Source organism: Gymnoscopelus microlampas, assembly GCF_963454915.1.
Source record: "Gymnoscopelus microlampas genome assembly, chromosome: 7".
Classification (NCBI taxonomy): domain Eukaryota; kingdom Metazoa; phylum Chordata; class Actinopteri; order Myctophiformes; family Myctophidae; genus Gymnoscopelus; species Gymnoscopelus microlampas.
The window spans coordinates 16,540,758-16,568,291 of record NC_139944.1 but is presented as its reverse complement, the minus strand read 5'-3'; the positions used below and the strand labels follow the sequence as shown (position 1 = coordinate 16,568,291).

The window sequence follows — 27,534 nt, the reverse complement described above, 5'->3', positions numbered from 1 at the left end:
AACATCTTTAAAATACATATTTAAATTATAATTTCTGCCTAGAAGGAAGCTATATATATGTTTCAAATAATTTGATTAACAGTAGGACCAATTTACATGACTGCAAAGACGAGACGGAAGCAGGGGGAGGCGGGACATCCACTCTAGCCCTGGATCACTTTCAGCACTTCCGTGGTACAGACGGTAGGAAGCACTTGAAAATTGTGGGAGGCAACAGGACACTAATGGAACAGAGCCTTCATCAACACCTGTGAAGGAAGTAAGGAAGCAACCCAATTTCTTGCTAATACATATGGCTGCTTTGCATAGAGCCTATTGCCGGACAAATGAGCTGATGTTAACGTCCTTCCCTTCTTTTCATAGCCTTGGTCTGAGCAAGGAAGCACCTCGGAACCTAAAGAGTAAATCGGTTGCCTGGAGACCAGCCAGCTGTGTCCAATCAAAAAACAATTAACTATGCAAACAAGGAAGTTCATGAGCTGTGAGAGAACTTAAAAGTTCAACTTAAGACAGACCACATTTATTGTTTACCTTTCATAGCCTCTGAACTTCGATTGATTGATTGATTTTATTGGACAAGTTAATCATAGAAACAAAAGTAGGATAACACAATAAAGGATTATTGAGGATGAGGATTATTTCCATTTTGGTTCCTTGGTGGAAGAGGGAAGGGAAGTGACTTATACAGTACAATCACATATTGGGCAGAATCCTTGTAGGCTATGTTCCAATAAATGTTTTTTGTAAATTGATTCCCTACCTACTTTGTCAGCATACATAATGGCGTGCAAAAATAGCGGAAATGGACGATCTACAAGCTCACAACGCATCGCATCACGACATGTGACCTTAAATGTGCTATTATAGCTATGAAAAAACAAGACAAAAACAAAGATTAAGTGATGCAGTGGTGCATTTGAAGTTTCACACACGTCCAAGATTAGCTGTCCACAGTTGCACATACAGACACACGGACAAGGGTGAAAAAATAATCTCCACTTCCCTGCTGGAGGAGATAACTGCAGACTATATTTTCCGGCAAGCATTACAATGGAGAGGAACAATGGCATTATGCTCATGTAAATTAAAAAAAGAAATCCCTTAGTTAAACCCAGAAGCTTAACTAGCAGCATATTTTGCTTCAGAGGAACATGATGGGACAGTATTAGAAGGTTTGCCAACACAATGGGTCTCCGTAAGGGCTATGTGAGAGAAAGAAAACCCTTGGTTTATATTTGGGCTCTGAGTTGCAGTTCTGAGTATTCGGGTCCCCTGAGGGAAAACTCACTGTTTTGAAGTTGCTGTACAGCTTGATGAGGAGAGATTCCACACTTGAGCCATGTGGGCAGTCTCACACAGTACAAATCCATGGTGATAACTGAACTCAGAGAGCGTACAAATGGGACCAAAATGGACTTTCTGAGTTAAATTAACACTGAGGAATTGACTGTGCACATGGTTCACATGAAACAATAAGCAGTTTGCCTTACAGAGCCCTGGCTCTAACCTGCATCTATCCGTATCAGAACTGCACTGTATAGTATACAGGGCCGCATTAACCGTGGAACCTAGTGGAACTTGCGTTCCACGGCCCGCAGCCTGCAGGGCCCCGTGAGAATTGTGTATTTAATTTTTGTGTATTTAAAGAAAAAATGTTGATTTATATTGGTCAAATAGAACCGAATTAGACCGAATTAGACCCGAAAAATTTCGTACGCGCAGGTTGGGCACCCTGTGCGTGAAATTACGCCGCTGGGGGGGGCTTTGATTTTGTGGTGTTCCACGGCCCTGAGGGGTCTTAATGCGGCCCTGATAGTATACAGTGTAGTCATTGTACAAACCCCCCTCCATAGCCAGCCTGTATTAGCCCTGATTGAATGGAGTGATAGACAGACAGAGAGGCCGTATCAGCCCAAGGGCTAAAACACAGTTGCTGTGGATTGTGAATTATGTGTATCTCATGTATTATGTTTAAGAGCGAGAATGTTTGTATTGTGTGTGTGTGTGTGTGTGTGTGTGTGTGTGTGTGTGTGTGTGTGTGTGTGTGTGTGTGTGTGTGTGTGTGTGTGTGTGTGTGTGTGTGTGTGTGTGTGTGTGTGTGTGTGTGTGTGTGTGTGTGTGTGTGTGTGTGCGTGCGCGTGCGTAGGGTCTTTCTGTTGTATTGCATCTGTCTGTAACATGAGGAGAAAGACTGATAATAATGATGGAGCTACTGTAGTGAAAATGTGCTGAAGCCACCGATGGTTTTGTCATTTACAGAACCCCTGTTGTGTTGGAGTCAGAACATGGACATTCAATACCACGTCTCACACATCAGATAGGAGGATACTTAGCTCTGGTCCAGGAAATGTGTATTTAATATTGTTTTTATATTGACCAGATCTGTAGATGCCGCAGTTTAGTGAATCAAAGTTTCTCTGTCTGGTGGATTTTATTTTCTGGACAAAAAGTGGATTTTACACAAAAGGTGGAGTTCTGAGAGGCTTCCAACCGCGGAGAATAGGCTTTCAACATCATAAAACTGCCTTTGTTTCCATAAGCAAAATTCTATTCTTTATTTATTATGCATATTGATTCCTCCCCACACACATTTCTGTGTTGTATCCTGCTGACTCAAGTGAGGAGCTCCCACCGGGAGGACGTAGAACCTTCATCCTACTCCTCCCGCCCAACACTCCCTGCTGACAGGTGTTGGCCCAACCCGTAAGAATAGATGCAGTTCCAATTTTTACCCTAATTGTGTTCATGTAGTAGATGCTCGACAAAGCCAGATGCACCACGGTGGATTCGAACCCACAACATCTGCAGTGGAAGGCAAGCACTACGCCACCCGCCCATATTCTTTATTTTTACTACACTTTAGACATCGCACTTTACAGTCTATGGGAAATACGCAGTTCCTGGCAGAACGTTAGTGAGAACTCTCTAACCCTCTGGACCAGAGCTATCAGTATACTATATGTCTCAGGCTTCTGCTTCTGCTTGTGTTTGTGCACTGTAAAATCCTATAGTGTTAACTTAACTCAGAGAGTCTACAATTGGACCCTTACAGGTCCATTACACTCTCAGAGCTTTCGTCTCTGTCGGGTGGAAACCTCATACGTCCAAAACCTCATATGTCCAAAACTGTCCAATTGTTTTTCAAAATCATCAAAAGTAGCAGATCTACAAGCTCAAAGCGTGTCGCTTTGCGCCGCGTTTCCAGGTTGTGAATCTGCTACTTCTGATACTTTTGTGTGACGCTGTTATATGATCACGAAGGGCGTTAATTTATGAAAAAAAAACACAAAAAGTTCAAATATGGAGATAAGAGGTTTCTGGCCGACAGTAACGATATGGTTCTTACTGCATGCACTTGTGTGAGTGAGATTATGAATGTTTGTACTATTGTGCAGGGTCAATGTCTTGCTAAAGGCCTATATCCTTACAAGTGTGCGTGTGTGTGTGTGCGTGTGTGTGTGTGTGTGTGTGTGTGTGTGTGTGTGTGTGTGTGTGTGTGTGTGTGTGTGTGTGTGCGTGTGCGTGTGCGTGTGCGTGTGCGTGTGTACTGTGTAGCATTTACGTAACATAAACTGTCATCTAAGTGTAACTAATGGCCATAAAACGTAGCCATCAAACCCTCTATGAAAAATGTGGAGTAGGAGCAGCAGATTTATGGGCCGTTTGGAGACTAATGTTATACGCACTGTAGGTCCGAGTTTGACAAAGGACACATGCTGATCTACTCTCCATGTAAAACACAATCTGTGAATTCACAAAACACAACATAAATAATCTGCCGGATGGATAAGGTGAAACAGCAGTGAATTTGATATAGCGGCGACCCAGAAGGACAGCGGTTTAGACCCCTAGGTCGGCTGCCTGGAGAAATCTGGAGCTGTACTCAGCGACTAGATGTAGAAAACAATCAATATATTGTTCTGGATCCTGGTGTTAACGCTGCAATCCAGAATTGTTTTAATTGAATACAGTGTTTTTAAAAAAAAAAGTATATAGGGTTTAAGTGATTTTGAAAACAGAGTCAGGTGTGAACGCACAGATTGAGCAGAAATTAAACAGGCTTACTGCAATTAAGATTATCAGGGTAAGGTGTTTATACTACCATTATTGCCTTAATGGTGGTTTATAATCAAAGTATGCACATAAATACAACATGAAGTACTTGGACTTCACCCTGTCAATCTCATAGACAACAGCACTTCAGAAGTCAACACTGTGTCATCAGTGTCCACTTGACACTTACCAGTACACTCCAGTCCCTTTGAGACGCTCATTACAATACTGTACTGCAGTGGTTCTCAAAGTGGGGTCCCGGGACCCCCAGGGGTCCTTGAGGGGGTTCTATGGGGGGGTCCCCCATAGCAAAATTAGTTAACACAGCATAAAACTCGACTATTTGAAACTACAATCTAGAAAGCGACAAGCTTGTGGATCTGCTGTCAGAAGATATTGGAGAAAAAAAGGGAAGAATGTAGATTATTTTTGAAACATTTTAACAAAGCAAATCTTTTATGGGGGGTCCCTGCCACAAAAAAATATTCTGATGGGGTTCTGCGGCCAAATACATTTGGGGGTCGTTGACATGGAAAGGTTTGAGAACCACTGCTGTACTGTATGTCCAACTCAATACTGTACTGTACTGTATGTCCAACAAGCCCCTCTCCAGAATCCCTGATCTGTTTGTTTCTCTTCAAGGAGACGATATTCATTGCAAGAAAGTCCCACAAACAAATCAACAATCTTTCTGTCATACAAAGAAAAAAACATTTAAGAAAACACTTTTCCCGCCCAGACTCGCCACATTATAAACCAGTCAACTCTCCTAGTTTGCTTGTTTGTACAATCTCAGAGAAAAACATAATTGTTTTGCCCCACATATTCTTTATCCTTCACTTTGTGTGGTTAAGTACATCACGGAGGTTTCCAATTCAAACAGCTGATCAACAAAACCACTGTCAGTTTGAATGTATGAACCGTTGTTTGCACGGGTTTGTTTGTGCTATGGTTCATGAGGGCAAACCTTGCGGAAAAACACTAGTTTCCCACAACACAACAACATAATTGTATTAAAAATCAGTCACGACTCTGCGGATGGTGTAATGACAGTTTGTGCAAACTGTCGTTAACATTGCCATGGCAATGTTTGGTCTGTTTGCCTTAAGAAACTCTCTCTGTCTCTATGGGAAACTCTTGAGAAAACACAGTTCATAATTATTTTATCTGCCACTTTGACTTGTAATCACATTGAGGTTATCCAGTTATTAACAACATCAATATTTGTTTGTTGGGGTTCATCCCGTACTGTATGTAATGATGCTTTAACCACTTAAACCCTACTGGTTGACCGGAGTCCCTCAGGGCTCTATACTAGTAACCTTTCTGTTTTCACACATAAATACATAAATATATTTGCTGAAAATAGCTGATTGACAAGCTCACAACGCATCGAAACTTGTCAATCGGCTATTTTCCTGCGAAAGTTTCCCCCAGAATACAGATGCTGGGGTTTAAGTGGTTAAACATTTAAAGTGCTGAATGTTGAATGTGCTATAGTGTTAAATATGGAAGAAGTACAGTATCAATACCACAATATAAAAATACTCTACTGTTACAAGTAAAAGGCCTGTATTAAAAAATGTACTTGAGTTTAAAGTACAAAATGAACGGCATCAAAATATACTTAAAGGATCTAAAAGCTCACAACGCATCACATTGCGTTGTGAGCTTGTAGATCGGCTATTTTCTAATGGTCAATGTATAAAACAGATCTGGTTATTGTATTTGTATGTTTTATAATCATAAATCTAATCTAAATCAGAAAAATAACTATTAAATATCGTTTTCAAATAACACTAGTGGAGTAAAAAGTATTTGCCTCTGTGATGTAGTGGATAATCTGGACATACTCAAGTAAAGTAAAAGTACCTCAAAATTCTACTTAAATGGAGTCTACTTGAGTATGTACCACTGGATATTTAACCATATGCACACTCATATACAGTATGCATATGATCATGCATAATCGTTGCTGTCCGGCAGGAACCAGCTCAATTTTTCCGCTTTTGCATTTTTTTTTCATAAATCAGGGCCATTGAACACCCTTTACGTCTGTGTGTTGATTAAACAAATATTGAACCAATGAAAAGTATTACAAAGCGCTTCTGACAAAACCAGCTAACTCCATTGGAACCTCAAACTTTCTGCTAAACCAGCTAAGTTCAGCTGGTTTAGCTGACTCCAGGCTCCATCCCCTTTTGAACTCAAACCTCATTGTGAGCTTGGAGGTCCATTCAGCTGTTCTTATCAATGATGAACAAAACCTCCTAACTCCACTTTTTTTTTGTTTTTGTCATTTCCTGAAAAATGAACATTTTGGAGTTAGCTGGTTTCTGCCGGACATCAGAGATATGGTTTGAGCATACCTTTCGAACATGTAGTTTGTTGGGTTTGAAAACTGTTTGTGTTCTGCTTTGGCAATATGTCTGTTTGCATGTTGCTTTCTCTTTGTTTGCCTTCTGTTTGTTTGCACAAAAAACACACTAAAGACACACTAAATTCTCCCTGCAACAAATAGCTCAAATTGCTCATTTTCAATGTTGTCGCGTAATTACACGGAGGTGGCAGGGGTTAAGAGCAGATGTGATTGCGCCAGTAGATTCCAGCGCGATTAATTATGTGTTATCATAAAATTGGGGGATTGAGCTGGAAGTGGATTTTTCTGTGTTTTCTTAGCAATTCAGATGCTGCTGGCTCACCCTAAACTCTCCCAAACTGGGCCAAGAAGAGCTTTGACCCAGTCGCTCAGAGGGAAGGAGCAATGCAGGGGCAAAAAGAAGAGAGATTCCTCTTTCACCAGCTAGCATAAACAAACACTGCGTGGCTAAAAGTAGAATAGGCGAGTACAGCGTGTTATAAAGGGACTTATACTCAAGAAATAAAATCCCAAATATTCACTGTCATGTTTTAGAAGTTAGAACATTACTTTAGTTTATCTACTTGCAGGCTTCATACAGCTCACAGTCATCACCATCATTACCTCATCCCACCTGGACCTGCCATGTGGATCATTGTTATTTATGTTTTACCTGTAGAGTTTCTGCCCTATGTGTGTTTTGCACTTTATGTCTAATCATGCATACCTGCCGCTATGTGGACCTACCAAATTGTTATCACTTTTGTACCTTATGCTTAACCTCATGTACATACTGTATCTGCTGGTCATAAACATGTGTGTAACCGTGTGTGTGAATGTGTCAGTGTTAGGATCAGAGAATAATAGCTTTCTTTCCTGTGCCCATCCAGCTCTAGTCTGACCTGCTGCACAGTACAATTCAGAGAGTTCATTTAAATTAAGATTCAGGATATTACCGTGTGGTATTTCTGACTCAATGAGAGGTCAGTGACCCTCTCAGAACCCTGACCTCGCTCTGTTAGTCTGTTTCCCATCTTCTGGAAAGACACTCCTGACACAATAACCATCTGTATTGTCTCCAAAGTCAACCTTCCGGCTCAGAGTGAAAACCCTCAGAACCCTGCAGGACAAGAGCACTGTATAAACGCCTCGGGTTGTCAGGAATAGGGCTGGGCGATATGACCCCCCCCTCTCTCTTTGTCTCTCTCTCACACAAATTGGAGCATGGAGGAAGATTTAAAAAAAAGCATGACTCATCATTAGTTGCTTGCATTTAAAGTGTGATATTTATTATAATATTATAATTATATTATAATTATAATTATAAATAGATGTTGAGTTAATGCTGAACTGTAGCTTTCTTTGGTATTTGGTCACATTTCTAGCATTTTGTTCCATTCAAACACACATTTAAAGTCTTTACATACAGTAAACAGAAAGTGTCTTTACTAGAAGAGACTGGTGACACCAGAATGAGTGTCCTGCAGTTGAGCACAATAAACTATACAACAAAATCAACAGTCAATGTAACTAAAAGCAACTCTCCTAGAAATTTAAGCTCATCATCATTTTGGAGCTTTCACAACCTACTGTAAGCTTGTGTGGTAAGCCAATGACTGTACCACACAAGTACACACATTATGCCTGCAATACAATAGAAGGCATAATCGTTGAGCGGTCTGAAACTAGCAGGTAACCACTTCAGTGGTGGGATGTAATGGGATTTACGTTTGCTTGCACCATCTTCGAAAGGAATGTTTCTCTGCTGGGGGGACATCAGTGCTGGGACTATGTGACGCCAGTGGTGAACAAAGTACTCAATCAGAGTACTTGAGTCGAAGTATAGATACTCCCCTTTGAGGGGCTTAGATTAAAAAATGTAGGAATGTTTGTAGGGTGTTTGATAAGGCATGGGGTTCGGTTTAGATATTTTTGGTCTGAGTGGGAATGGAGAAGGATTATGATCAGTTCATATAGTGCCAATCTTGCAGTAGTGGTGTTGGTTGTGTATGTTACATTCTGTTTTGTTATTAGTGGCTGTGCTCTTGTTAAGTGATATTTTCTCTTCCTTCCAGCCAGTTTGTATTTTTTCTTTCTAGTCATCCTATACATGTTTATATTCAAAATACGCCAAATCGTTTTTTTGTTTTTCCTGTGTTAGTGTGATTGTTTTTTTGTTTTTTTTGTTCTGTACTCAAGTACAGATTCTATTTTTTTTGTTTGTTTGTGTACAATACTCAAGTAAATGTACTTGGTTCCTGTAGTGTCCACCACTGTGTGATGTAAAAACTTTACAGCGTAATCATTATAAATGAAGGTGGGATGTAATGGTCCTGGAGAGAGGCCAGTCAGACCAAACAATGCTTATATACATCAAAGGAAAGAAGAGGTGGTTGACAGACCAAAAGGACATTTGTATACAAATTTGGGATTTAAATAAACATGCACTCTTGCATAACTATGTGGCTATGTGTGCATGTACCCTTGCTTAACTATCTCCCTAAAGAGCGTGTGTGTGTGTGTGTGTGTGTGTGTGTGTGTGTGTGTGTGTGTGTGTGCGTGTGCGTGTGTGACTGTGACTGTGACTGTGAATGTGTGTGTACATATGTGTGTGCCATATTTGTTCTCGAAGACAAGAAATTAGCATTAGATCTACACCATTAAGTTAATAAATGATAATGATAATGCTGTTTTTTTTGGTTTGTGTTTTGGTTCCTTTGTGCTGGATCAATTGTCTCCTCAGATGTGATTTGACCAAAGCATCAGCAGTAACCGTGTTTGGAGGACGAGTTTCAGGATATTTGACATGTTCCTTTAGCAGACAGGTGCATGCCATGACATTGATCGGTCCGCCGTGTAGGGCTTTAGTCTGCACTAATTGGTCGGATAAACCCAATCCGCGCAAGTGATCAGTGCTTTTTTCAGAACCCGCGCCAAGGAAAAATGAAGGGTGGGTATGTGACAAGTGCAGTCTATACGGCCAGCCTGGTCGCCAGAGAAAACGTTGTAACTGTATGTTTCGCAGAAGCGTTCAGTGACAACGTTGCATACTGTAGCCCATATACAGCCACAGTGCATGCTATATTATATAGATCACTCCCAACATCGACAACAGTGTTGTTTCATGTCTTAGAAAAATGAATAGTTAATGTGGACTGCAGTGTATACATGGGTGTAAACTCCAAATAACATTTACTTTGGATCGGAGAGGAGTGAGGAGATCTAGAAAGCACTAAATGTTTATCACCAGACCCTCTGAGAAAATGTGCTGGTGGAGTAATGACCACTGTATCTGTGTTCCTATCCCTTTGTGTGTGTGTGTGTGTGTGTGTGTGTGTGTGTGTGTGTGTGTGTGTGTGTGTGTGTGTGTGTGTGTGTGTGTGTGTGTGTGTGTGTGTGTGTGTGTGTGTGTGTGTGCGTGTGTGTGTGTGTGCGTGTGCCTGTGCGCGTGTGCGTGTGTGTGTGTGTGTGCGTGCGTGCATGTGTCATCATGTCATTCTAGTGGATAGAGACACTTGGATCCATCTGTTTGAGTCTGACTAAAGCTTATTGCACAACACCTTCAGCTCATTGTGAAGCTCTTCTATACAGTATCTGGGATAGAATGGAAAAGAACAGAATGGCTTAGAATGAGTCAACAAAGAATGGAATGGAAGGGACCAGACCAGAATAGAATAGAATAGAATGATAGAATTATAGAATAGAATGGAATAGTGAATAATGGTTACCGCTCAAAGGTAGAATTCTTTGAAGCTTCAAAATGGAATAAATAAGAGGATATAATTTCCAGGGCGATCTCATCTTCCGAATGTCATCTTCCCAACCACCAATCGCAGAAGGTAACGGCATGACCCTTTTTATTTCTGTCAGGTAGTGTTCCCACATTATTATTGACTGACACGGATCATCACTGAAATTAATTGAATGAATGACAAACGGAAATGGTAAATGTTTTATTTTTATATTTTGCTAAAGGCCTCGTGGGACACCGGAAACAAGTGGATAACAACGATTACTATCAGAATGTAGAGCGATTCAACACTTGTCTCGCAGTATTTTAACAACGAAATATCACTTACTCTCCTTTTAACTAGCTCCAGTTGGTCTGAGACGTATGTGTGTTACTGTAGCTGTTCATGGAAACTGGCAAACAACACGCACGCACGCACGCACGCACGCACGCACGCACACACACACACACACACACACACACACACACACACACACACAATTCAGGTCAGCTAATGACTGTTTATTAGCATGTCCAGCATTATGCTTCATTGTCTAATGTGAACAAATGAGGCCTGCAAAGCAGCACATTATTCACAGCACATCAGTAGATTGTGTTCATGACGTTCAATCCGTCAGTGACTGGCTGACCAGACAGACACAAATAAACACGTAGCAACACACGTCACTGAATGAAGATAAGTATCCATCCACCACTAGCCATTATGGGAATTGATTAAAAGGCGTGTGTGTGTGTGTGTGTGTGTGTGTGTGTGTGTGTGTGTGTGTGTGTGTGTGTGTGTGTGTGTGTGTGTGTGTGTGTGTGTGTGTGTGTGTGTGTGTGTGTGTGTGTGTGTGTTTTACTGTTAAACTACAGGTCTTTACCACAATAACACAATAACACAGCAAGTCCATTATTCCAAATAGTGATCAAATCTCCATGTATTTAGCTGTCAGCATTATACAAATGCTTTCACGTTCTACAATTGTTCCCAATTGTGATTAAATATCTTTAAATCATTGTTGATGTTGGCTATGTCTAAGCATATCTACGCTTGGTTAAAGGGGCTTCCCAGACTCTATAGTGACTTGTCAATTCACTTTGACTTTGATATATGGGTTAAATTTCACACAAACCTCACTCTACCTTTGACAAAATTTCATGGGGAGATCCGTTTATTGGAGTAAAGTAGAGAGGAGAGACATACAGTACAGCACAGAAGCAATGTGTTACATTTCACTAAACGGAGGCTATACTCCAATCCAACAAGAAATGTGGTCAGCATCGACAGGGCTTGCAGACACCCAGCAAAGTTCTTCACCCATTTTCAACCTATCTTCATATAACTGGTCCTCACGATGCTCATTAGAAGATATAACCATTTCTGTCTACTTGGTCTGTGTCTCTGTAGAGGAGGCTTGTGGACTTCAGAAATCTGCCTACCAATGACATCATCAGACCAGATTTCAAACTCCTTTTTATTGATTCGAGAACATTCAGAGTCAGCATGCTAACTTTCCAGGAAGAGAAACGCTGTATAGTTACTAGTTTGTATTAGCTTAGAATACCCTTCGACGATGTCATATAGGCAGGTTTCTGAACTGTCCATATATACAGTACAGTAGCACACCAATGAGACACAGAGTAGATGGAAATTGTGCCATCTGGTCACTGCCGTTGTTATAATGACGTAATTCTGTTCTTATTGACCAACGCTATAGCAGACGTTTAAGCAGGTGTACAAGCTCACAATGCGTAGCACGTTTTTGTAAAGTCAGACATATAAAAAACGTGAAAGTTAACTTATTTTACATATTGTATAGAAACATTTTCACACACATACACACATGCACGCACGCACAGAGGCACAGACGCACAGCCACAAACCCGATTACACACTTAATTAGCAGCTAATCCATCTGATATTGGCTCATGTTTGCGCTTACACACACCCACACACACACACACACACACACCCACCCACCCGCCCGCCCGCCCGCCGGCACGCACGCAGGCACGCACGCACGCACGCACGCACGCACGCACGCACGCACGCACGCACGCACGCACGCACACACACACACACACACACACACACACTACTAATATTACTACAACTGTAACTGTCTCTCAGGGGAAGTAATGGGAAAGTTGTGATTATTATGTTGTGTTATTGTGTGTGGGTTTGTTGCCAGCTGAGGTTCCCTGGGAAAGAGTAATTGACAAATGAACCCTCTGTGTATGCTCACCAATGGGAAATACAGCAGCTGATTAGTGGAGTGGATGTGTGTGTGTGTGTGTGTGTGTGTGTGTGTGTGTGTGTGTGTGTGTGTGTGTGTGTGTGTGTGTGTGTGTGTGTGTGTGTGTGTGTGTGTGTGTGTGTGTGTGTGTGTGTGCGCGCGCACACATCTGTGTGTGTGCGTGCGCATTTGTGTGAGTGTGTGTCCGGTGGGAAAAACATCAGTTGATTAGAGAATTACTGTTTACATGTGCGAATGGTGTGTGTGTGTGTGTGTGTGTGTGTGTGTGTGTGTGTGTGTGTGTGTGTGTGTGTGTGTGTGTGTGTGTGTGTGTGTGTGTGTGTGTGTGTGTGTGTGTGTGTGTGTGTGTGTGTGTGTGTGTGTGTATGTGTGTGTGTGTGTGTGTGTGTGTGTGTGTGTGTGTGTGTGTGTGTGTGTGCGAGCGTGCGTTAAGTGTAGCTATTGGTCTCAATGACTTTGTAAATATGAGCGAGACGATGAACAGCCACAGGCTGGTGAGTCAGAGAAAGGATCAGACATGATGCAGCACATTAGCTCATGAGCTAACCGTCCATGTGAGCTTGTACACTCTGTAGGACAGTGCTTCTCTAACCTCTAACCTTTTCATGTCAAGGACCGCCAAATGAATATGTATTTGGCCACAGACCACCATCTGAAAATAGTTTGTGCCAGAGACCTTAAGATTTGTGTTGTTAAAATGATTCAAAAAATATGATGTAAATAACACAAGCTCGAACAAGCCAAGCTTCAGTTATTTTCAAATAGCCAATGTGTACATGGTTAAAGTGGTTGAACAGATTTTGATGCTACAGTATGCTATCTAATAAACACCATAACTGAATTCATTACAAAACATACTGACATTGGCAGTCCAACGATCTGGTCCAAGGAAACCATGTTTACAAGGGTGGGAACTTGTTTACAGCTGAGTAACGGCTGCCATACCTTGTTTGCAGTCCGTGCAAATCAGTTAAAATAAATCAGTTGAATTCGGGGAAGTCACAGATTTTAGCTTTAAAGGAACCACCATGGTTGTGTGTTTATACTGTACCAATGTGCATATGTGCACATGTACTGTGTTTTCGTGTGCGTGTGTGTGTATGTGTGTGTGTGTGTGTGTGTGTGTGTGTGTGTGTGTCAGAGTTGAGACATCAGACAGCTGCTAGGAGCAGCAGAAGTGTCGCTGGTCTCTGTGAAGTAGTAGTGTATAAGTGTTCCGTTATCACTGTCTGTCTGTCTGTCTGTCTGTCTGTCTGTCTGTCTGTCTGCGTGCCTGTCTGTCTGTCTGTCTGTCTGTCTGTCTGCCTGCATGCCTGTCTGTCCGCCTGTCCGCCTGTCTGTCTGTCGATCTGACACAAGCCTCTCTCTATCTCTCTCTCTGATAGTGTCCCATTTTCATGGTCCGAAAGAACTCCTGCCTCCCTCTATCTCTCTCCTGTTGAAACGCACGCACGCACGCACGCACGCACACTATCTCTCCTCTCTTACATTGATAGTTGAGAAGCTTTTCCTCCCTCCCTCCCTCTCTCTCTCTCTCCCTTTCTCTCTCTCTCCTTTATCTGTGTGGATAACAGTGAGCATGATGGAGTGAAGTCTCAGTGCTTTGTTGTTCTGGATTCTTGCTGTACTTAATCTGTGATTAGTTCCTTTTTTGTCTTCTGACTTTTAACCTCAAAGGTGACAATTCTTCCTCTCTGTCTCCTCCTTGAAGCTCTTTGTCTGTCTCGCCTGTTTATCTCCCCCCGCCTCTCCCTCTCTCCCTCTCTCTCTCTCTCTCTCTCTCTCTCTCTCTCTCTCTCTCTCTCTCTCTCTCTCTCTCTCTCTCTCTCTCTCTCTCTCTATCTATCTCTCTGTGTTGTAGCGTCACATGGACATGTCAAAAGTAAGGCAACTGTCAGTGTGAGTACAATGGGTATACCTTTTTTGGAGGGGGGAAGTTTAGTGGTGAATGTGTGTGTGTGTGTGTGTGTGTGTGTGTGTGTGTGTGTGTGTGTGTGTGTGTGTGTGTGTGTGTGTGTGTGTGTGTGTGTGTGTGTGTGTGTGTGTGTGTGTGTGTGTGTGTGTGTGTGTGTGTGTGTGTGCGTGCGTGCGCAGCCGTGCATGTGGGCTGAATTCCGTGAAATTTGCCGTGGTGGACATCAGTACCTAAGTTACTTACTCTATCTATCTATATCTATATATTTCTTTCTTTCTTTCTTTCTTTCTCTCTCATCTCTGCCCCCTTTGTTTCTTTGTGTCATCTCTTAAGTTAAGTGTTTCAAGTGCTTCAAGTGGTGAATAAAGTCTTTCCACTTCAAGGTGGTCAATTCTAACCTCCCACCGATACGGTTTTAGCAAAAACAAAAAAGACAAAGAAAAAAAGAACTTGCCTCTCATAGGACTGCACAGTTCATCGAGTGTGATCATAAATAGTGATTTTATGGTTCACAATAATGTAATTGTGAAACTTGACAATTAATTCAAACAACTTATTTGGTCAGCTGTTGCACCATGACCTTTTATCCTCACCAAAGTTTAACATAACCAGAACATTGCACAACCCATCTTCATCAGGCTCACAGAGGAACCATAAAATGATCACAGAGGCCATTGCACACCATTTTGAGCAGCAACAAAGGCATCACAAATCATGATTAACAATAATCATGATTATTATATAGGATTATAATTTTAGCCATAATCGTGCAACCGTCCACTCTTGAACAACTATTTTTCATATGATATGTGCACCAACTGCCATCTTTACCTTAATAGCCTATGGAAAGCAGAGATCAGATCGTCTTTTTTCTTTTTTTTTCACGATTTTGTAACCCTATTTTTTCACCCAGTGCCAATGCCTAAGCTTGTAATCCTCGGCGCTACTCTCCGTCTGCCAGCCTGGGGAGAGCCCCGAACTGAGCTCATGCTTCCTTCAACACATGTGGAGTTAGCAGACCGCTTCTTATCACCTGACAGTGGGGAGTTTCCTCGGTAGGACGTAGCGTGTGGAAGGAACACGTTATTCCAACCAGATCCATTCCTTTCCCCTCCTTTCAGTGCATGGCCCCCATTAGAGACACATGAATGAGCCTCTAGTCTTCCTGGGGTTCCTGAACAATGAATGTTGTTTCCTGTTTAGCAAGTATTCTACACATGATGGCACAACTGTCATTAAAAGCCGAGCTATTTCAAATTTAGGAGTAAAGGGAGGTTCCGCCGTTCCTCAAGCCAAAATCAGGTTGGTCCGGTGCATCTCATGAGCAAGACGCATATAGCAGGTAAGAAGAAAGCACTGGAGCATCTCGGACAGTTGAAGCCTTTTGTTTTAATAGAGCAGGGTTCAAGGCAGGAATGACAACGTTTCGATGTCAGTCACATCTTCGTCAGGTCACAAACAGATAGAGGCTACAAGTGATTTTATAAACAGGTGAGAGGCAGGCGCAGGTCATTCAATTAGCCAATGTCCAAGACCAACAATAATGGGAGGTACATCTGCACGTGGAAGATTCAGCAAATAACAAATCACTATTAGTAGCATGGAATTGGTGATTAAGCAAGATGAAAAAAACGTACATTACAAAGGAGTGCCAACAGTATAAGGGCCACAATTGGCCTGTAGAAAGAGAACAATAAGATAATTGAATGTTACAGAGAAGAATAAAATACACTGCACAGGATTATACAAATTACACACATTATAAAATAAACATTTACTCTAGGCTATGTATTCCATGTGGAGCCTGCAAATTGCTTTTTTTGTTGTTATTGTGAAATACCAATTCCTAAATGAGTAGCATGTGCCATGACAACCTTGACTAACTTGATCCAGCAAATTGATGCATTCAATTTGGACCAAACTCCCACCTGAGGTTCAACATTTGATACAGTATATACCACAACATATAAGGCCAAAAAAGCATCAATACAAAGGAAGTGAGAACAGCAATGCCCATTGTTTGTTTACATAATCCATTTAATCATTTAATTCAATCAGTATATCAAACTATGTCTAAACTATGTACTGTATGAGGGACTTTTTGTAATTATTGTAGGCCATTACTGCTTTGTGATATTGTTCATCTCTCCGTGTTTGTACCTCAGTGTGGAACTATTGACCTTAGATGGCCTTAACTATTCACTGTCTTACAACAGTCTTCTTGTATATAACTTTTTTTTTTGTATAATGCTCTTACTGTTTTGTTTCCTGTATTTTGCATGTTGTGCACATAATTCAGTCTTGTAAAAAGACCATTCTTACCGAAGACCTAGTCTTCCTCGAGTACAAATTTTGTACTCGAGGAAGACTAGGCACTCTGAACACTGGCTGTGGGATCAGTGCAGCCCAGCACTGATTGGTGTTTGACATTGAGGTGTTACTAGAGTGTTGTGTTGTCCTATGCTTAATTCTGAAGAAGACTTTTTGGTCAAAATGTTAATCATGCAATATAGCTTTTGACTGGGAGCCCAGTAAGCCACAGTGTGTGGACTAATATTTTTTAACTGCCTGTGATGTTTGTTGGTCCTGCACTTACCCTCCAAGTCGATGTGCCAGCTCTTCACTTTTACCGTACAGCGTATACTCCCACCATCCCAAGTACTTTGAGGCCTGGCGCACCTTACCAGTAGGATGACTGGAATTTATCCTGCTTTGTCTCCTCTCACACTTAACAGGCCTTTGTTAATGAGCCTTTACCCCATGATTGGGAATATCTCCCAATATCACTAACATGAACAGTGTGGGGTTTGTACTATGGTTGAGGCCCCTGGAAGGGAAGCGTTTAGACTCAGGGGGGAGAACGAGTTTGTACAGGGCCTGTGTAAAAGTTTTAAACAAAGATAAAGTGAGAGGCCATACAGGGACTCCTCACAGGGCCCATCTGGGGGTGGGTGTGGAGGTTAAGCCAGCTTGGAAAGTCTTACATAAACCACCATTGACAAAAGGAGCGGGCCACTTTTGTTATCATTCCATCTTGCAGTCAGTGATATCTGTCCATTCTGCCAAAGGGAGAGCATATTTCATTGCTGTCTGTGTACTGTACTGTGCATGAGCATGAGGCTAGTTTTCAAAGTTGAAATAAATAATCAAAACTAAGCCATGCATTTGTAACCTTGAATGGGAAATATTTATTAGAAAATGCATTTACAACTATGTGATTCCTGCTGATATTGTGTCTTATCAATGTAGTTTAAAAGCTACAGAAAAGTGTTTGCGTACACATTCATTATTTGAAGCGTACAGTACATCTGTTGCCATAAAAAAAGAAAAGGAAAATGTGTTCACAGGCTATGCTTTTTTCAAAAACAACTAAAACATGTATGTATGTATGTATGTATGTATGTATGTATGTATGTATGTATGTATGTATGTATGTATGTATGTATGTATGTATGTATGTATGTATGTATGTATGTATGTATGTATGTATGTATGTATGTATGTATGTATGTATGTAGGCCTATGTATGTATGTATGTATGTATGTATGTATGTATGTATGTAGGCCTATGTATGTACTGTTTGTCACTCTGTTAACTCCAATACATTGCCTCATCATCAGAGCACAACACAAGACCATGAATCAATTCTCTGATTCAATATGTGCCGTACTGTATGGCAACAACTTGAAGGTCAAATATCAAGATTGGCGATGACCTATTCTCTTACATGGGAGATTTCATAAAATGTGTGTCAAATTTACCAAACATTAAATACAAAGATCAAGCTCTAAATTCTGATAGTAAACCAAATTCATGCTGTTTTAACATAATTCAGCACTGCAATGTGACGTTTTGTTCTATCTGACAACGAATTTTCTCTGTGCCTTTCCCTTATTATCTTCTCTTACGTTCCCTCATGCCTTTCCATTTCTCACTCACTCCTTCTTTCTCCCTCTGCTTACCGCGTTGTTCATTTCTCTCTCTCCCCTTTTCTCCTCTCCATCAGCCCTTCACTCTGAGAGTAAAGGAAGCATTTTCCTCTGCCACCTCTCTCTCTCTCTCTCTCTCTCTCTCTCTTTCTCTCCCTCTCTCCGTCTCTGGGAGGTTTTGTTTGAAGTGTGTGCAGCAGCAGTCAGAGATGCCGTGCGCTGATAACAGGCCAGTAATCAGCAGCAGTGATATGGAAGGATGACCTGGCTCCCACTAGAAAGGAAAGCCCATGAAGCCAGGAGGCCCATTTTGTTTGCTCTTTATGAGGCAGTTAAAACCCCCGCAAAGCAGAGCCGACAACCCAGCCGCATGCAGTCACAAAGCAGCTGTGTTATAATGTTAAGTACTGTTGCTAAAGCTCAATTTACACTCTGCAGTACGTCGGTTTTGCTTGCCAAAAACAACTCATCTACAAGTTGCAAATTAAAGTTTATTTTCTTTAAAACCCATGTTTTGCTCCTATTTTTCAGATTCCATTCCAATTGGTTACGATTGGCTTCCAAATTTGCCGGAGGGCCAAAACGCATGTTCTATTCACAGCTTCAGCCATATATTGTACATAAACAATTGTTTTTGTTTTTAAACCTCACATTTATTTACATATTCTCAAGTCATTAAAACATTAACAAATGTGCCTGAATAACTGTCAGGCCAGACATAACTGCATGGTTAGTAAGTGATGGATGTTTGAGTTATGAGTTAAACCAATTTATGCTTTGAAATGCATTAAGACGTTCAAATCCATCTCTTAACCATGTGAACCCAACCCTATTCTGGGCATAGAATTTAGGTAAATATAGGCTATTAGGCCATAGTAGTGGGCATAGTCGTTATTCTTTTGGCGAATGTTCCCCCCAGAATAGGGATGCTAGGGTTCAAGTAGTTAAACACTGATGTCATCCACCACATAACATGTAAAGCAGAGATCGCTCGTGTCACTATCCATGTGTTCAACCTAATCAGACAAAGCCTAATGCCATTAAAAGGACAAGGATACAGCTTATGGCATCATAAACCAGCAGCGACTCAGGCTGCATGCTACAGTCAGGCTTTTTTTTATGAAGCAATTAAACACACGCCCTTAACACATGCCCCCCTGAGCTCACCACAGCATAAAGCTAAACAGAGAGAAAACCATTCCCAAAACATTCCCAGCACTTCCTCCCATGGCCATTAATGATTCCTGATCATTGTTCCCAGCAGGGAAATAAACGGAGAGAAAACTCAGCGACTAGAACTTATGAACGTGTTCCCTGGGGAACAATGAATGTTGCATGTAAAAACAGATTGAGGAATTTAAGGCATTACCGAAAGCACTGCATTGCCATATTACCCAAAGTGTGATTAGGATTCAGTGTCTTCAATCTTCATACAGCATATCACAATCACATGTGTACATTTACGCATTTTCATAAGAACACATTCTCTCTCCCAAATTTCAATTCATGGTTAGGTACCTTTTGCGTCCAATATTGCCCCTGAGGACACCCTTGATGACAACGAGACATGATAACTGGTTCCCACCCTACACATATTTAACAGTGCTAAGTCAGCAGAAGCGGGCTTCCCACCGATTACCTCGCGGGGCTCAAGCCCGCTTTTGAGGCTACGCCTGCATTTTGGTCAGTGTTTTGACTTGTATTTGTCTTGTTTTCCATGTTTTTAATGGCAACACTGCCTTGGCAGCATTCCGTCGTCAGACGCGTGACAAACTTCCGCATTCAGTCACGTGACAACACAGTTTACCGCAGTGGTTCTCAAAGTTGGATCCGAGGACCCCCAGGGGTCCTTGGGGGTCCTCAGCTAAATTTGTTAATACAGCATCACAATCATTTGAACCACTTTCTCCTTATACGTTGGCTATAAAAAAAATCATAGCAAATGTACAAGCTCACAGCGCGGCACTGGTACATCTGCTATTATTGAACATTTTTAAAAACCTCAAAACATTTGAATAACTTTTTTTTACACAAATCGTCTCCTCTGGGGGTCCCTGGCACAAAGCATTTTCAGATGGGGGTCTGCGGCCAAATATATATCAATTTGGGGGTCCTTGACATGAAAAGGTTTGAGAACCACTGGTTTACCGGACGTACCCAGTGATGCGAAGCAAGGGGTCCCTACCAAGCACGAGTTGGGAGTGAGAATGTGCTCCCAGAGGGAGACAGCCCCCTCGTTCCTCACAAACCCATTTAGGCACTGCTACATTTGAACCTTCCTGTTTTCTTGAAAGGTAACACTGCATTAAACCATGCAGGACTTCTACTGTATTCATTTTTTTTTTAAAGAAAAAAGTTTGGTATTATCGTTGAAGGTTTTTGTCAGAAGATATGAGAGAATGTGTGTTTCACGTTACAGTATGTAGTAGAGGGCTGTAGACAGCATTGCAATGCCACAGTACAATTTATATTTTTGTATTGCATGTTTCCATCACTGTTAAGCACTGTGAAATGAAGTGCTATACAAATAATGTTTGCTATATAACAAAAAGTGAATCCAACTTTTCTAACTTTTGCACTGACAATTCTTTTAAATGACACAATTAACGTCCAATTGCATATAAATGGGAGAGTAGGGGCTGTTTGTTTTTGGAGTGCAGTCTTGAGCAGGAGATAATGGGCCATAGTTTGGCTGTTGCTATTAACTGTTATTAGTGCTGTCACCGCGATCGGCTTAGCAGTCGTTTGATGTACGAATGTAAAGGATGAGGGAGCAGAGTATTAGCCTTAATGTGGGGCCTAGATTGTGGTAGGGGTTCCGATGTTTCTACACAGCTGGGTCGATTTTTTTGTCAATACTTTTGCCTCATTTCAACGTGTTGGGATTTACTGTGTAGAATATTTGTACTATGGTACACACACACACACACACACTACTATGGACACTATGGACACAAGTGCAAGTTTGTAGTTCAGTTCCTGATACACCAGTCGCCACCCTTTGAAATTGTTTATATCAGCCATCACATATAAAATTCTACTGTTATTGGTTTATTCTGAAAACATTACAGAGTGAGGGAAATAGATTGATGGCATAGTAACAACATATGTTAATTTTCCCAATGCCTATTACCTCGCCACCTGTCATATACTGATAGCCATTATGAAAGTGCAGCTTTTTAAAAAATCTAGTTCATACAATTATTCACCAATTGCTTGCTAGCTAAGCAATTGGTGAATAATAGTTTTCCTGAATGTTTAGGAATGTGTGTGTGATTGGCTGTCAAACGGCATTCAACAAGCACAGATCCTGTAGAGATTATGTTAAAGTTATGTGGTGGTTTATTATTAATTCATATTTTATCTGATCATGTGATAGTCAAGTACTTTAACTCATTCCATTGTAACTCATAGGATATTCTTTTTTTCTGTTTCTCTATGCTTCTCTGTTTGTACTTTTCTCTTTTTGTGTTTCAGTCTCCCTGCTTCTGTCCTCTCTGCCTCTCTCACTCAATTTCTCTCTCTCTCTCTCTCTCTCTCTCTCTCTCTCTCTCTCTCTCTCTCTCTCTCTCTCTCTCTCTCTCTCTTTGGAGTGTCAGGGAAATAGGCGCGGTTCATTTGAAGTCAGTCATTTGGCATCAATCTAAACAACCCCCGTTAACTGCCTCACTTACTGCAATTTACAGAGACACTGCCCTAAAGAGACACTCCAACAACTATATCATTTGTATGTATGTATGCATGTATGTATGTATGTATGTATGTATGTATGTATGTATGTATGCATGTATGTATGTATGTATGTATGTATGTATGTATGTATGTATGTATGTATGTATGTATGTATGTATGTATGTATGTATGTATGTATATGTATGTATGTATGTATGTATGTATGTATGTATGTATGTATGTATGTATGTATGTATGTATGTATGTATGTATGTATGTATGTATGTATGTATGTATGTACAGTATGTATGTATGTATGTATGTATGTATGTATGTATGTATGTATGTATGTATGTATGTATGTATGTATGTATGTATGTACAGTATATATGTATGTATGTATGTATGTATGTATGTATGTATGTATGTATGTATGTATGGGGGCCCTTCAGGTAGGATGGGGTCCAAATGTCCTTTGCTGGGTGCTGTTTTTGAGTCCTCATAACAGTAGAGAGCTGTGTGCTCCCTTTACGAGCAAATTGATTGGCATTTTATCAGGAACAGGAGTGAGGAATTATATGTTTTAAAGAAAATCATTATGAGAGATGCTATAAATTGTGTGGCAAGTTTCCCAATCATTAAATGGTGTAAGGCATATGTTTTCATTCAAATCTATATTCTGTTAGTAATCATTGCTATAGAGTGTTCATCTCTTGAGCTTTTAATTTAGTAAACAGGATTTTTTTTTAAATCAGGGTTAGGAGCGAGAAAGACCAGTTCCAATTTTGGTGAACGACTTTGTGCACGTTCATGTCTGACCAACAGCCACATCCACTCAAACGGACTACAAATCAGCAAATGTATTCCCATGTATGTCACATTCTGCCCTGCCCACATTCAGCACAGCTGGTCACTCGCTGGTCATTCACAATCAACTTCATTGTCACAGGTTTACAGGTAAAGAAGTGGGTGAAATTACTTTTTGACATCGTTTTTGTTGTTTTCAGAAAGAAAAAGAAAAGCTGGTCAGTGGACCATGCCCGAAGACTTAGGGACCTTATTGTTGATGCCGTTGATATCTCCATATTCTGACTTTTTCATAAATGAATGCCCTACTAGATCATACTACAGCTTCACACAAAAAGTAGCAGATACACAACCGCGAAACGCTGTGCGAAGCGCCGCATTTTGAGCTTGTAGATTTGCTACTTTTGCTACTTTTTAATTTTAATCCTGAAAAGTAACAGTTTTGGATATATGAGGTTTCCACCCGACAGAGACGTTATGCAACTTTTAGGGAATTTCTATGAATCAGGCGTAAGTATATCGTGAGAAATGAGCATAAAGTCAAGAACATTATGAATAAGGCCCCCGCAAACAAAGCGAAGATTTGCACTAAATAATGAAATAAAAAGTGTTTTCGACTTTTCACGTTTTTTCCACCCCCCCAAAAAAAAGAAATATACAAGCCAGAGGGAAGATGGATTTGGTTTTGTAACTTAATTGAATTAAAGCTGAGTGGATTTGAAATAGCATGTGTTGATGTTGGGGTTGGGGGAGTGGGGAGGCCAGCAGAGAACATAATAATGATGACATCATGACAACAAGGACCCGTCCCGCTTGCATGCACATATCAGTGAGCCGCATGAGTTGTACATAAAAGGTTTGATGTCATCAATGTTGTTGCGCAATTAAACCGCTAACTAAGTCACTGGGCTGAAGTACAATCAGAAGACTGAGAGCCAAAATTATTTATACTGTGAAATGTGTATGCTCTCTCTATCTCTCTCTCTATCTCTATCTTATGTTTTATCAACTGTAATTGACATTGTCAAATTCTTCTTTAAGAAGATTAGTTAACATTCTTTGAAAAGTTAAGCCTTTTTCCCATTCCAATTGGCTATGACTGGCTTCCAAAGTTTGCGGGCCCTGGGTAGACAACCCGGCCTGGCGGAGATTGGCGGAGATCTGTGCTCTGAGGAGGACTGTTCTAGTTAAGGCAATCAATTCTACATGGTTCAGGCCTTTAGAAACTGTTGTCTTGCCTTCAATTTAATATTGCATCCATACAAATGATGTATTGCCAGACAGTTTATCTCTTAAACTCTCTCTCTCCATCTGTCCTTCTCTCGCTCTCAATCTCAAGCACACACACACGCGCGCGCGTGCGCATATGTGCGAAGTGAGGCCGCTGATCTGTGCATATTGTCATTTAGCTTTTTCTTTTTGAGCCAAACACGAACTAAAATAAAAGCCTGGGCACGCGGCTATCATTGAGCAGATGTGCCGTTGTCATGGCGCAAATAACGAGCACGTGCACACACACACACACACACACACACACACACACACACACACACACACACACACACACACACACACACACACACACACACACACACACACCATACCCATCGTCCACCTGCTAAATTCCCAATGGTCTACTCTAATCTCACTGAAGCACCGTTCTGACTCTCCTGATTGCAGTCTTTCAAAGTTATTTAATCCCTCATTCATCTTTCTCTCTTCCAAGAGGAAGGAAAAAAAGGGAATGTCGGATCGACTTTGGTGGGCAGCAGAAATAATTAAATTCTTACGCGGTCCATTTGCATTGGAATGCATTTGGAACCGTATAATGTATCCGTGAAATCTAATCTCACAAAAGTCATTAATACTACCAGAGTACCAGAGTTCCAATTTGCAGTCATTTCCCCCTGTTGTCAAGGATGAAATGATTGAAGGCCATGTATTTAGCTACTGATAGCTTACTTTAGTGTCAGAGTCAGAAATCATTACCAGGTATGCAGTTCATATAACATTAGACACTTCACTGTAATTTAATTTACTTTAATTAAAAGGAAGTTGGTCAGCGATGCAAGGTCAGCATTCCCTCACTGTGATACTGGCTCACATTTCTAAAAACTGAATCATTATTCAAACTCGACCGCATATCGCTCATACGTCTGCCACATGCAAATAATGATGATGAATGCAAAGTTGAAGCTGGCCGATTCCTTCTCAAAATGTTTTGCTTTCCCTAATTGGATTTCATAGACTCACATCACCTGGTGAGAAACACCACTCCTCTTGGTTCTGTGTATTGTCTGGTAGCTGAGTGAATGGTTAAATGACAAGGATAATCGCAGCTAAAATCCTGAAGAAAGTGTTTTGTATGGTCGGACTATAGTTTGAAAGCATATATTTCGCTGCAGCCATTGTCACTCTCCACAGCCCAGCCCATGTGAACTGAATAACTGTATTGTTAACACATGTTGAGGCATTAGCCGATTCTCTGGACCAGTGCAACTTGGCAGTAAGTGAACAGGTAGATTTGAAGGACACTTCAACAGGACAGAAGGCTGAAACTGAATGTGTTTATGATGTAATAATATGCACACACAAAAAAGTTAACCGTCATCAGCACATCTACTGGGGTAAGTAGGCTGCATTCTCTTCCTGGAACATATAGGCAGGACCCAACATAGACCTGTAGACTCTGTGTTAAGGATTCAGATATGAATCTAAGAAAGCTTTTAAAATAAAATAAAATAAAATAAAATAAAATATCAACAACAAAAGTATAATACTTCTACTTGGGTAGAACTATTAACAACTGATAAATGTAAGTTAATTATCTACTGAGGAGGAAGGTACTGGAATGCAATTAAGTGATCACCTGCATCCCATTCATGACCTCACTCATTAATACCACTTACACACAGCTGGCATGCATGTGCTAATGTGGGTGAGAATTAATGCACACATACAGTAAACCACTACTACAGTACCAGCAACAATGACTGCAGCAACCACACACAAACACGCACGCACGCACGTACGCATGCACACACACACACACACACACACACACACACACACACACACACACACACACACACACACACACACACACACACACACACGCATGACTACCACCAACAATGCACAGGAAATCAGAGCAGTATACTTCCATAATATTGACACATGCATGAAAGACACAGCCACACACATGCACACGCATGCACACAATATTTCCACAATATTTCCACAATGCTGACAAAGCACTATGGATGCCACCACCGACTCTGCCCACACTCGACACGAACACACCCACGTTGCTTTGCCTCTGTCCTGAACACTTTCAAAACACCTTCCATTATTCTCTTCTATTGTTCCATATTACTTCAATCATACTGTACTCTGCTTCTCAGATAAAGCCACACATTGTTTCTATTTGGTCTAGGCTATATCAGTGGTTCTCAAATTGGGGTCCGGGGACCCCCCTTGAGGGAGAAACTACTTTATCCATTTGTACGTTGGCTATTTTTGAAATTTTGAAAAATCCGGGAAATGTTTGGGAAATCTGGATTTTTTTTTAAACACAAATATTCTCTTCAGGGGGCCCCTGGCACAAAAAGTTTTCAGATGGAGGGGTCCATGGCCAAATACAATTTGGGGGTCCTTGACATGAAAAAGTTTGAGAACCACCTAACCACCTAATATGGTCTCTTGTCCTTACCTTGTGCAGCCACTGCGTGTTGTTTTCCATGGCGGTCTCCAGGTTCTGCAGCTTCTGGGTGGACCACTCGCTGTCCAGGGTTGGTGGCGCGTCCCTCTGCACCACACTGGGGCCCCGGGGCCCGCCGCCGCTGTACGGCCCCGGCTGTGGCCCCGCCGCCGGCCCTGCACCGCATCCATCCAGCTCCGGGAGGATAAAGGTGTAGCTGCACTGGCCGTTCTGGACGCGGTGGAGCCTCCTTCGCTTCTCCGCACCTCCTCCTCCTCCTCCTCCTCCTCTTCTCTGGCTTCGTCCAACTCCTCCTCCTCCTCTCTGCTCTCCGCTCGAAACACCTGCTGCCTCGGTGAGATCAGAAAGAGTCCCGATGAGGAGGAGAACTAGGAGCAGAAGAAGCCCACGGCTGACTTGAAAGCGTGTCATGGTTCTTTGTCTGAGATGTCCGTCCCAGAGGTTCGAATAGAAGTTAATTTGCTTGCTCTGACCCTATATTCACATTCAGGTGAAACACTGGGTGACACAGGACACTCCTGAATGGAGAGCGATCTCTCTCCTCCAATGAAAGTCAGACCTGGGCAGAAACACCTGCAGTCTGCAACACCGGTGGTCTTGCACTGAAATGACTCTCCCCCCCTGTGCCCTCCCTCACTCTCTGGTAAAGAGGACAAACATTGTCCCTCTGGTAGGGACGGTGAGGGTTTCCTTCCTGAACCTCGTAGTTCCTTCAAACAGTAATTCTTGGATGGGGGGCCCTGTTGCTCTTTGTAGAAGGGCGAGTTCCCTCTGAAGTCCCTCTGGTCCTAATTGCAGACACGCTGCGACACGAGAGTGCACTGCAGACGCACTTTGGATGGATGAGCTGGTCGGTGAGAGACAGAAGCAGCAGATGTGGAAGGGAGACAGAGAGAAAGATGGAGGAGAGGGAATAAGAGAGAGGGAGACAAGAGGTAATGGGCTATTCTGATGCCCAATATATCCCACAAAGTGAAGAAGTTAAAGAAATAAGGGAAAAGTACTAAAAAATATATGCAAGATAAAAATGTGACAGAATGAAATTGGAATAAAAAAAATAAGGAATTACGAAAAGAGTAGATCCCC

General features: G+C 41.5%; 1 protein-coding gene across 1 annotated transcript in view; it reads right to left on the bottom strand.

Annotated features, from left to right (window-relative positions):
- The window catches only part of angpt4 (angiopoietin 4), a 78,947-nt gene extending 51,897 nt beyond the window's left edge, over nucleotides 1–27,050 (bottom strand). The window contains exon 1 of the mRNA XM_084062895.1: nucleotides 26,440–27,050. Within this exon, the coding sequence (XP_083919021.1) occupies nucleotides 26,440–26,859 (420 nt within the window). The 5' untranslated portion in view covers nucleotides 26,860–27,050. The remainder of the gene's footprint in view (nucleotides 1–26,439) is intronic.
- Nucleotides 27,051–27,534: the final 484 nt, after the last annotated feature.